The following is a 12584-nucleotide window of genomic DNA, read 5'->3' as shown; positions in this document are numbered from 1 at the left end:
TTTGTTCCCACTGGCTTACTGGCTTGCAGTTTTTTTGTGAAAAAAAGAAAATGAAAGGAGTCATTTCAAATGTGAATGTTGCTGCACTAGTTTCTCTCTTTCTTAATCAGAAGGTCTTTAAACGGTGCATTGCTCAGTAATTTGCAGGATTATCCACAGAGAATGGGTTTTACAGTAAGAAGTACTTTTTGACCTCAACAACCACTGACATAAATTCCCCTTCCACTTGCTCAAGTTGGGGGAACAACGTTGGACTTTATTAAGAAAAGGAAAAAAACACAGATAAAGATGGAAAGCCATCATGGCCATTTGTAAACAGGAACGTTTGGGAAGTCCATCAAACTGATTAAATTGCGTATGTGAACTATAGTTATAAACAAACTTTTAACACATGTATATTCTCATGAGCAACCCAATAACCCACGTTATATACTGACCTTTGGCACGATTCTGGATACTGTATCCACATAGATGAAGCCTTCACATTACTCAAATGTTCTCTACACAATTCTCTAGACCTTTGGGATACGCACACGTTGCCTTGCTTGAATGTAGAACTATGCGTTACATTAACACACACTGGACTTAATATTTTCTGTTTACACTGCATGTAATCTTGAACATACCTGCACAGTTCCTCCATTGCACATTTTGTACATTTTGTGTTTTTATATTTTATATTCTATTATATATTTTCTAATAGCCTTAATATTTGTACCTTATTCCTACTTAAGCTGTCAGCAGGAGCTCTGCTGTTTTTATAGTTCCTTGTTAACTGTTTTGCACCAAAACACCAAGTTAAACTCCTTGTATGTGTTAATGTACTTGGCAATAAACACTGATTCTGATTCTGAATATCAGACACAGTTCATGTAGCTTATTTCTTAATTTTTAAAGGTCCAAGTTCTGTGAATTGCCACCAAATCAACAGCATGTGACTGGCTGATAAAAATATCATCCTTTGCTTGTATGATGGACTGTTTGAACACAACCGTTTTGTTATATTTAATAAAAAGAAATGTCAGAGTGTCAATAGTGCAATAAATACCAGCTACCCTAACTATTTCATCCCATGATGCTTATTATTCCGCCCATGCTCCTTTGTCGGTCATAGTTAAAATAATCCACTTCCTCTCATTTACATGTTCCCATAGCCCAACATAGCAAGAGTGACTGTACTCTCTCTCTCAATACACGGCCCCCTGTATTTCCAGACAGGGGGCAGAGAAACCCACCCCAGAGTTTTTCCAGCTTTAATTCATACTCAGAGTTCAATTCAAGTGAAACCCAGAAAAAGAACATTAGTTCTGGTTTGTGTAGACATTCAAAGTCACATTCAGTTCACATCATTTGAAGTTTTATTTTTGAAATCTAACAATTTTAATGGATTTTTTTTTCATCAAGCTCAGGCTTTCAGCTGGAAGTTGTAGCTTTCTATCCGTGAAGGTCAACGTTTATTGTGTTATGTGTGTAAGTTTGTGTGCATGTGTGTGTTTGTGCGTACCAAATGTACATAAAATCACACCCAGTGATCAACATGCATTTGTCCTTAGATTGCAGTGAGACAGTGCCCTCTGGTGACAACTTTGGGAATAACCACTAATCGAGATGGTTCAAACGTGTCCAGCAGATGGCGCCAGCAGACTGCTAACTGTGGCCGCCTCTTCATTACTAAGATAATAAAGAACACACACACACACACACACACACACACACACACACACACACACACACTTTCTCTCATTTTCCATTGTCCACTAACACATTTAAATTACTTTGGGTGTCATTTCACTTGGTCATTTATTTATCTCTAGAAGCAGACTGTTCCACCTCTCTCATCTGAATTGTTATATTCGTTTCCTACTCAGTCGTCAGGCTACTTAATGAAAACAGACTCACCGTTACTCACACTCCGCAGCCAGATTAAACTAGTGTCAGGATCAATCATATTACATTAGGGGAGGGAAATACACTCAGATAGTGTGTGTGTGTGTGTGTGTGTGTGTGTGTGTGTGTGTGTGTGTGTGTGTGTGTGTGTGTGTGTGTGTTGTGCATGCCTGTGCTGCAGGTGTGAAAAACATTATGGGTTTTAACAGGGATCACACTTCCTGTAGACATGGATATTTGAAGTGTTTGTATTCACACATGAAGACGGTGTCACTCAAAGAAGAAATCCCAGTTGGCACGAGATGCAGCTGTCAGCATTACATATGCAGTCAGAAAAATGACCGTATGAGCAGCGGGGAGAGCTCCTTGTAATTGTTTGCAAGTTATATGCACACACTCAGAGACACACTCTCTCACACAGTCTCTCTTTCTTCTATACTTCTACTTTGATGCTGTACTCGTGTTTGTATTGTGAAACACTGAGCACTTAGACCTCTTTAAGGCTTTAAACACATCAAATGATCAACCTGAGGAATTCAAATGTCGGTTTGGTTAGCCCTCTTGCATCTCTCACCCAAGTGCTACTTTTAAAAATCTGTTACATACCTTACTTTTGAAGAATCTGCAGACAAAAAGTTTACAACCCAAACCAAAAAAAGGTTCTGACTTAACCATTACCCTAACTTAACAGAAACCTGACTCCGATTTGTAACTTTTTTTGTAATTCAACTTTTTATTTTAACTTAATATTCAACAAACAAAACAGACAGCATTGTTGTTGTACAATAGTATGCCCAAAGTCCCATAACAATTGAGTACATAATTGGAACCAGAATAACGATTCAGTAACCACAGTATACACAGTACCACATCTTTATCATTACAATGCACCAATGGTACTACGTGTATAAGCAAAAAAGTGGCCCCATAACCTTCATTATTGATTCTGGCGAACACTTGTTCCTAAGACACAGTTTCTGACTTAAGTTCCATCCATTGCTTAAATTGTGGGGGGGGGGGGCGTACTTTTCCATAATCCGTTACGACCCCAACGTTTATCACAACAAGGTCATATTTCGATACTTTGGTCAATTCAGTTTGATCCCCTAACAGGCAAATCCTTGGTGATTTTCATACCCAACCCCTTCCCTATATGTTCCATGACTTTGTCCCAAAATGGGTTTACAAGTTTGCATTCCCAGAGTGCATGTAAAAATGTTCCTTGTTCTATCTGACACTTCCAACATAAATTATTAGCCAGTATTCCCATCCTATGGAGTTTAGAAGGAGTAAAATAAAACCTATGTATTATTTTATATTGAGTAAATTTCCCCCTAGCCTCCTTTATATACCTCCACGTATTTGATAGGATTTTTGACCAGTCCTCCTCACTTAATTCACATTCTACATTCTTTCTGCCAAATCATTCTCAAACTTTTACATGTATCTTTTTGTAACCCATTAAAGAGTTTATAGCACCCAGCTGCTCTGTGTGCCATAGAGGGTAACTCCAAAAATTCAATCACAGGATTCTTATTCTGAGTGAATTTGCCTTTAGTGATACCGTCTCTCATTTGTAAGTATTTCCAAAAGTTTCCTTTATACTCCAAATCGTATTTTCCGATTTTTAACTTGAAAATCAGAATTGGGCCTTTGCATGCCAAATAATTTCACTGTCTACATGTCCTCACCCTGACTTTTCAAACAGTATATGGTCCTCAAAAAGGTAGATGCACGAGAACACCCACAAACTCAGAAAACAGGAGGCAGACTCAAGCCAATAACTGTACTATAATTGATTTGGACCTGACCCTGTATGCTGCACATATAGGGTCTGTATTGTGCAGAGACTCCCACCACAACACTGTATGCTGACCTTCAGTAATCCACAGTTAATTTAAGACTATTCATCCCCACTTCTTTATTTTTCCAGTCATTCAACACCAATAGTCTTTTTTACTAAACTGCAAACTAAATGAACTAGGTGAAGTTTTCAGAGCCCTTTTCAGATCAGGTGTGAAAAACTTTTTCCAGTCTGGATTTCAAGTAAAGAATTATTGCTCCACGGTGCGTGATGCATGACAACAGGATTTCCTAGAGGCTCGTGTGTGTGCACACATTTGTACACCACATATTATTACACAACAGGCACTTCAGAAGTGATGTACTGTGCACTGACTGCTGTTTGCTTCTCAATCTCTGTAACCTTGACATTAGTGACACACCCTTCTCCCCCAGAATGGATTTCCAGCGTGTTACTAAGCACAGTTCACCCATGGAAACAGAGACACTTGATTGGAGTGCTCTTTCTCACACTAAAAGCTTTATTCGCGTTGCTTTTATATTTAGAATGTGTAGCGTGGAGTGAAAAATGTACAACCATTATTGGCTGCGGCTGCAGGTCGCACATTCACAGAGAATTGTAATTCCATGGGTGGCTTGCTGGGCTTCTCTCTCATTAAAGCAGTGTGTGGGGGGGGGGGTTGCACAACAAAAACAAGCAAATAGGCCCACCTACCCACACACACCATTCATAAGAATGTGTGGTAGCATGTGTGGGCCGCAGAATGTGTTTGTTTCAGAGAGGGCACCTACAAACACATAGATGGATAAACTCTGCCTCTGTTTAATTCATAGCTCAATAAATACAGCCGGCCTGACGTAGGTTTTCCCTCCATAATTAAAAAAGCAGGCACTTGATCTTAGGTATGTTGTAAGTGAGGGATGCTCTGGATCGTCTGTGCTCCTGGGGGGTGGGGGAACATAATGGGGAGAGAATTGAATGGAAGTCAGGTGATGATGTAAATGCATGAGGGCAGAAAGCAAGTTCCTTAAAGCCCTACCCTGCATCTTGAACACTGAGCAGAGGTGGAAGGTAACACAGTGCAAGCAGCTATGGGCATGAGGAGACTTTATAATTTGACTCATGAGGAAATGCTTAATTTTTACTGAAACTTTTATTTGGTGCTTTGTAATTATCAGTTTCAGTGTGGAATAAGGTTTTATATGCACAATCTGTGGCCTTAAATTCGGCTTTATATTAAATATTAATTTGGAGGCCACTTACAGTTTAATGCAGTCGTAATTTAACACTGTGAAGGGGAAGATTTCTGTAAATGATTCTCTTAAGTAACTGGAATACCCCGAATTGTGGACTTGTTGTGCATTAAAAAAGATTTCACTCCCTCGACAACTTAGAGTCAGCCCTTTGTTAATGTGCTCCAAAAATGGTTTTAAAAAATTAACCATTATAAGTAATATTAAACTTTTCTGATCAAGCACAATTTAAAACAAAGTAACAGATTGTTTTTCACTATGAACACTTCACTATCAAAAAAAAGAGAGCATCGTGATATAGCCTAGAGCACAGGCTTTTTATTAGGCGCTATAGTAAAAACAGAGGTGTGAGCATACATGAGTCATTTCATTTAGTGAAAATCTGCAGCTGTCCTAAATGCTTGCAATTGTTTCAGGTTCGTGGAATGTCACATTTCGAAGGGAATGATGAAAATGATGATGATGATGATGATGATGATTGTGGTGATGATGCACATTTCAATTCAATCTTAATCTGCTTTACAGCGAGACCCATTATTGCTCCACCAGTGAGTGAGCAAGAGTGACAAGAATGCTTTTTTTCTTAACAAGCAGAAAACTCGAGCAGGACCACTCTAATTGGTTGACAGCCACCTGCCTGGATTAGATGGGCTGCGAGAAATTAAGATAGAAGATGCTGCAGAAAGAGAGAGACATGATGATGATGATGATGATGATAATGATGATGAATACTGATTAGGTCCCTGGATTTAAACTATGTTTCCTATAGAACAAATGGCTTTAGTTCTGTTCTCTCACCCCGGCAGAACCACCCAACAAGCCTTTTCTGAACTGCTGGCTGATCCGCTTGAGTATAGATTTAATGTGAGAGGGAGGGGAACAGAGAGGGAAGATTATATGGGTAGAGAAAGTAAGCATCCCATGACGCCTGCAGCCCCAGAATGACATCAGCGGGTCTAAACTGAAGCGAGGAGGGAGATGGGAGGCACCCCGACTTTATTAGATTTCGTGCTGAGGTCTTGCTCACCAGTGAGGATGCTGCTGCGCCTCAGTGAGGACGCTTGCGATGTGCGCCAGCGGAGAGGCTGGATCAGAGTATCCCGGTGAACTTTTGTGCAGACAGAGGGGCAGAAAGGACCGAGAAACGAGTTCACAGACAAAAACACTGAAGCAGCTGTGCAGGGATCGTTTTTATTCTAAAGAAAAGGTGCGTTTTCACAACAAATCCGGTTTCACGCTCAGGACTGGAAAGCAGAAGGTTAACTTGGATTTTTTTCCTGTTCGACCAACTGGAAACGCTGCCTGTCAGGCTTTACTTCACGGGAAGGACTGGTGTCTTTTTGATAGGAAATCATGGTAACTATTCTTTTTTTTTTTTAGCCTATCTTTACCATTTATTTCGCTTTTTTGATAAGCCAGTTAGTCAGACGCGCGGCTCTGAACGAGGGCGCACGGAGATCGCTCAAGTGCCAAGATTATTTACTCTGATCTAATTTTGTAGATTCGATTCCAGCTCATTGTAATCGATCCTAGATTTGCAAAAATTCGATGATAATGAGGTATAATTTCTCCATCTTCAAGATAATTATCACCGCGACAAAAAGGGATCAAACTTTGTGCGCAAAAGAAGTTTGAGTTATTTGGGTTCTATTGTAAATCTTAAAAAAGGTTAGCGCACAGCAATCCGCCTCTGGACATTGACTTTTGTTCCTGGGTATACTTTAATCCACAAAGTGTGGTGTCATTTTAATTGAAAAGCATTGATCCGCGTCCTGACGCACAACCCCGGATTGTTTCGTTCTAAAAAATGGACTTGGAAGACTTGGCGTGGAGGATGCAAGGGAGCTAACGTTTGGAAACAACACAAAGAAATACGAGAAAAACTGAGGTACATATTAACATTTATTATCACATGTTAACATATATTTTATTGTACAGAAAAAAAGTATGACCATCAAGATTCCACTACTATAAAAACCACGAAAGAAGAAAATCCGATCAGTGACATAAACATGTTTTTTTAACCCTTAAAGCTTCCTGGAAAGCTGACCCTATGGCCTCAGTTCCGGATATCGGTTGCTCGCTGGAGCTGAGCGGTTGGAACAGCAGCGTGAGCAGCTCTGGAGCCTCCGTCCCCTGCAACCAGAGCATCTTAAAGCTTGCCCCCTACTCCCCTGAAGCCACGGCGGTCTTTGCCACCGCTATCACCCTGATGGTCGTCTTCACCATCGTGGGCAACATCATGGTCATCATCGCAGTCCTGACCAGCCGCTCCCTTCGAGGTCCGCAGAATCTCTTCCTGGTGTCACTGGCTGCTGCGGACATTTTAGTGGCCACACTCATCATCCCCTTCTCCCTGGCCAATGAGCTGCTGGGTTACTGGTACTTTAAATCACTGTGGTGTGAAATCTACCTGGCGCTGGACGTGCTCTTCTGCACCTCCTCCATCGTGCACCTGTGCGCCATCTCCCTGGACCGCTACCTGTCAATCTCCAGGGTCACCTATGGGCGCCAACGGACACCCAAACGCATCAAAGCCGCTATTGTGGTGGTGTGGCTCATTTCTGCCGTCATCTCCTTCCCTCCCCTGCTCTCCCTGAACAAAAGTGAAGTAGGGGAGCTGGGCAGTGAAGGAGGACCTCAGTGCCAGCTGAATGATGAACGCTGGTACATCCTCTACTCCACCATCGGTTCCTTCTTTGCCCCCTGCCTCATTATGATCCTGGTCTATGTCCGAATTTACCAAATCGCCAAGCAGAGAACTCGTTGCCCCCCGGGAGAGCCGAGAAAGGACGGGGTCGGCTCTGCCACTCCAAGTCAGCCTGCTAAACATGTACAAGCCAACGGGAAGGATGATGAAGAAAGCACACCCCCATCATCTAACAAAAACTCCAATGACAGACCCCCTAGCCTTGCCATCAATGCCAATACTCCCCCCGAAGAGAACCAAACCAACCAGAATCCTACCACCAATAATCTCTTGCAGCCTCCATCCCCTTCTCTACCTATGACTCCTGTTAAAACCTCCCTGGACACCTCTCCTCATGCCAACTCAACCCCCTCCTCTGTGCCTCAGCCTGCTCGTGCCAAGACTAAAAAAGAGGAGAAGAAGAAGAAGGTCAAGCAGGGAAGGAGAAAAGCTGACAATAACAACTGCGACAGCTCGAGCACAGAAAGCGACATGGAACACAGTCACGGAGGAGGCCGAGGCAGCACCAGCATGCCGGGGTCACCCGCAGGAGGGGGCATCCACTCCCCAGCATCGGTCAAGCGCTACCGGGACATGATGGCCACTTCAAAGGGGGCACGGCTGGTGCCAGGGAGGAAGTCAAAAACAGAGGACACCCCTGGGGCGGCGAGGCGGAAAGCGATGGTGAACAGAGAGAAGCGTTTCACCTTTGTGCTGGCAGTGGTCATCGGGGTCTTTGTGGTGTGCTGGTTCCCCTTCTTCTTCTCTTACTCCCTGCAGGCGGTATGCCCGAAGACCTGTGCCATTCCTGATCCGCTCTTTAAGTTTTTCTTCTGGATCGGCTACTGCAACTCCTCGCTAAACCCAGTCATATACACCATCTTCAACAAAGACTTCAGGAAGGCCTTCAAGAAGATTCTCTGCAGAAGCACCAAGGGGACTTTCTTTTAGCATACAAGTGCATTGGACACTTAAAGTTATTTATGAGGCATACAAAAAAAAAAACATATTTTCAGAACATTCAAAGGGCTCTTATAAAAACAATTTGACCAGTCAAAATTTCAACATAAAATTCAAAACTGAGAGCCTCTCTTTTATAGGCAGTGTGAGCAAACAGAAAACTAGGACTGTGAAATCCCAGCTTGCAGCTGACACATAAACACACGCTCAAACAGACAATTTTTACAGAGTGTGGCGTGAAAATAGGACACGGAAAAGATGAAGTATGGGACACTTAACGGTTTAGCATTCACTTATCTCTCACGCTGATAAGATTTTATAAGTTGTATCCCTTTTTCACATTGAATAATGGAAATCTCTGGGACACAAAAATGTGCAGAACATCAGAAGAAATGTCCTTGAAGAAAGCAGTTAAAATAAAGTTTTGACTAAAAATACAGAATGGTTAATGTTATATATATGTATAGGGTTTTTAAGTTATTGGAGACTCTGGGACTTATGGGGGGAAGAAAAACTGGTTCAAAAAGGAGAAGAAGCAATCTTTGATTCCAATGAGCCCAGGGCCTTTTACTTATCTATAAAGAGCACAAGAAGCACACAAGGTTGGTGGTGATTTCTTACGTCCGCAGTCTTAATTTGCCCCGGCTGCAGGGCAAACATGTGTTTCTCGATTTTTATCTGAAAAGCGCAACAACAAGAGATGGTTTTCTGACAATCTCAAATGTGATAGCACAGACAAGGGCGTCCTTTCAAACTAATGTTTTCATGTGGAAAGCTCTCCGCGTCAGACACCTCGCTCTCTGCTTGGTGCGGGTCACAAGGGACACTCAGGTTGTTTGTTATGTGACGCTGAAATTTAACCTTTCATGAAACATAGTATGAGCTGAAGTGGGGTGGATTTGGACAAATAAGCACATCACATGTATGAGTCGAGATGAAATAGAAAGACTGTGAGACCCCTGTTTCCTGGACTATGATATAAATGACCGGACAGTATTTGGACGTTTGAGTCACAAAAACTTTGTTCTATCATCTCGAACATGCTCCAGAGGTAACTCACAGTATTTAATGGGAGGTGCATAAAGAAGACTGAAAACCCCAGATTTAATATGTGAACATTATTTGCCTGAAACTCTGTTACAGAAATACTGAACAGGTGGAAATTCACATTTACTTTAAAGCACAGATGTGAAATGTTCCTCCTCATTTGGCCCATACATGGCTCTTTTTTCTGAGAATCATTAGTCTGAGTCACTCTTCACAGACGCCTCCGGCACATCCTCGCCTGCGGTGGACATCTAACCGGCACATTTGGGTTTGTCTCTGAGAGGCGAGAGAGTGAATAGCACATTTATTTTTCTCACCAAGAGACTCTGTGGGACAAAGAGAGGAAAGAAAATGTGTCTGTAACTGTGAACGCCACACAGGCTTTTTGACTCAATGGGACAAGGGCTGTCAGCAGCAACTCTTCAGTTTGCTAATTGTCTAATTCTGCTGACCTGTGTGACTGTGTGTGAGTGTATGTGTTATGCGTTTTTTTCTGTTTAATGTGTGTGTGTCTCCTCTGGCTGCTGTGTACCACAGACGAACTGTAATAATGATACGAATAGAGAGCAGAATTTTGGGTGCAGGCATCAGTTTTCTGTCTGTCATATGAATGTCTGCTAGAAGGAGAAGTATTACTCTATGTGGAGGCAGTCTTACAAAGCTTAAAGTCAGTGTTTATCAGTGATATTAAGTACATGGCTTTTTATTGATCACCCTCAAGGGACCAAAGAGCCTTACAGGACACCAGCCTGACTCAGTGATATCCGGCTCTCTGTTGCTTCAAATGAACTTTATATTTGGTATATTTGTTTGTGATGGGAGGCAAAGATAGAAAACACTGTATTATTTATTTCAAACTTTTTTTGTGTTAAAATTTCTGTTATCTATTTATTTTTCAGTAACTGTGCTTTATTCTTAAAGTGGAACTGATCAAAGAGTGAGAACTGTGTACAGGTTTTTAATATCGAGAATAAGATGCTTTGTGAGATTGAGCTACATTTGAGCTTAGGGGCGGATGTGATTTGTGTTGAATTTAAAGCACACCAACCTTGAGTTTTTGTGCATAATGCAGAAACTACAATGCAACATTTAGCATCATTGCTTCATCTGGTTATAGTACAGAGACATGTTCAATCAAGCATATTCACAGATGTACAATTTATCAAGCATTTTGCAGAAGGAAAACTCACCTCGCTGGTGTTGTCAAACTTTTTCCTTAAAAGGAAGTCGAACGTGAAAATGTCAATTGCACCCAAAGCCAGTTTCAGTTGGATGATTTTCAGGCTTTTGCAGGACATTAAGGTTGCAATCCATACCACATACAGAGCCGCTTTGAGAACCAAATAACTGAGAAGAAAAAAAAAACATTGAGAGTAATCTCTGCTTGTACTCATACAATCGTTCCATGTCCTTGAAATGGTTATTTTTCTCTCCTGAAACACAAATAGCTTTAGCAAAGTAATTATAACAAAAATAGTCACACAGGTCATGGATTCATGGCGCTGTTCAATAAATACAAGTTGTAATGCTGCTTAAACTGCCCCAAACCATGACTTTTTGTCGTGAGACTGCAGCTTTGTTTGTTTTAAAAAAGTATGATTTATGGCTTAAAGGTGACAGGTGCAGCAATCCGCCTCTTGATCACCATCTTTTCCCCTGAAAGCGCCTGTTATTGTCTCTTCTTCTACAGTGTTTGGACCAAACTGCGCGGTCTAAGCTTTACAATCATCTATCCCCATCTGTCATCATTCCTCTCCAGTTTGGAAATAAAGCTACTTGAACACGCATGAGTCACACCCGCTTGGTTTATTTCATATAGTGATATAAAATTAGGGAGAACAGGAAGAGAAAAAATAATTTCCAGGAAGAGAATTGCCAGTAAGTATGGGAGAATTAATAAAATGATGTTTTTGTAGCAAACATGTCAATTGGAGTGCAATCCAAAGCAATTTCATGCCATTATGAAAAAGCCAAGAATGACAACACAACTCCAAAAAATAGTCCATAACAGTGTGGGCTGATCGAGGTACAAGATGTCATTGGAAAATGTCTATCACAGGGGGACATGAGAAGTAGGACGCAGCAGAGGCAGCATCATGTCGCCTCCTGCCAACAAACACAGAGGAGGTCTATAAGGAATTAAAGCATGTTGCTAAATATCACATATACACACACACACGCACACACACACACACACACACACACACACACACACACACACAAAAACACACGCTGAATGTGTCATCTCGCACCAAGTGTCACATACTTTATTCAAGTCATGAAACACGCTCAATCGTCTCTCACACACACACACTTGTTGTGACAGCTTGTTATATTTGAGGTTAGCAGGCCTGCAGTGAATTGTAATTGATTTATGCTGATGGTTCGGGGAGTTCTCTGCCCTGTTTTTCCCTCTCAAACATGCCACCCATGTGATGCTCCACCTATGTGTCCTTGCAGTTTCATTTCCATATTCATGGCCGGGCTGTGATTTGAGGTGCAGGACGAGGTGAATAGATAACTTATCAAAGCCGAAGCTGGGAGCCTTCAGGTGTGTGTTTACAGTGTTGTATAATCATTCAGACACAGCGTCCCTAAGCTCCTGATTCAACAACCTCAGCTGGAATATAAAGCAGGACAGAACGGTGGCAGGCGACCCTCCAGAGAGAGGGAGGATGGAGAGAGTGCGACTCACATGAAGCACAAGACTCATTAGATTGTCATTCGCGCATGATAGTAGCCTGGAGAATAAAAAATGCACACACAAGCTCCCATCAAGGACTGTCCCCATGAACACATGCAGGCAGACCTACATTAAGTCTCATTTTCAAATTCATGATGGATGCAGCATTGCTCTGTATGAATATGGATGTGTTTGGAGGGTGTTCCAGCGCAAAACATTTTCCATTTCCAATCTCCTCCACCTTATAACTGTGGATAGATT

General features: G+C 41.8%; 2 protein-coding genes across 2 annotated transcripts in view; both read left to right on the top strand.

The window, feature by feature from the left end:
- The first annotated feature begins 5842 nt into the window (after window positions 1-5842).
- The window catches only part of gpat2 (glycerol-3-phosphate acyltransferase 2, mitochondrial), a 143838-nt gene continuing 137096 nt past the window's right edge, over window positions 5843-12584 (top strand). Inside the window, exon 1 of the mRNA XM_065949328.1 lies at window positions 5843-6300. The gene's annotated coding sequence lies outside the window, so the exon portion shown is untranslated. The remainder of the gene's footprint in view (window positions 6301-12584) is intronic.
- adra2b (adrenoceptor alpha 2B) lies at window positions 6294-11483 on the top strand. The gene is made up of 2 exons (XM_020647471.3): window positions 6294-6832; window positions 6978-11483. Exon 2 carries the CDS (start codon window positions 6998-7000, stop codon window positions 8582-8584), a length of 1587 nt encoding a protein of 528 aa, XP_020503127.2. The 5' UTR covers window positions 6294-6832; window positions 6978-6997; the 3' UTR covers window positions 8585-11483.

This window comes from Labrus bergylta, chromosome 2 (genome assembly GCF_963930695.1).
Source record: "Labrus bergylta chromosome 2, fLabBer1.1, whole genome shotgun sequence".
NCBI lineage: Eukaryota > Metazoa > Chordata > Actinopteri > Labriformes > Labridae > Labrus > Labrus bergylta.
The sequence above is the reverse complement of the archived record's forward strand: the minus strand, read 5'-3'. Positions and strand labels throughout refer to the sequence as shown.

Bases quoted from the DNA above. Each gene is read 5' to 3' on its own strand.
- adra2b (XM_020647471.3), top strand. From the start codon at position 6,998: ATGGCCTCAGTTCCGGATATCGGTTGCTCGCTGGAGCTGAGCGGTTGG.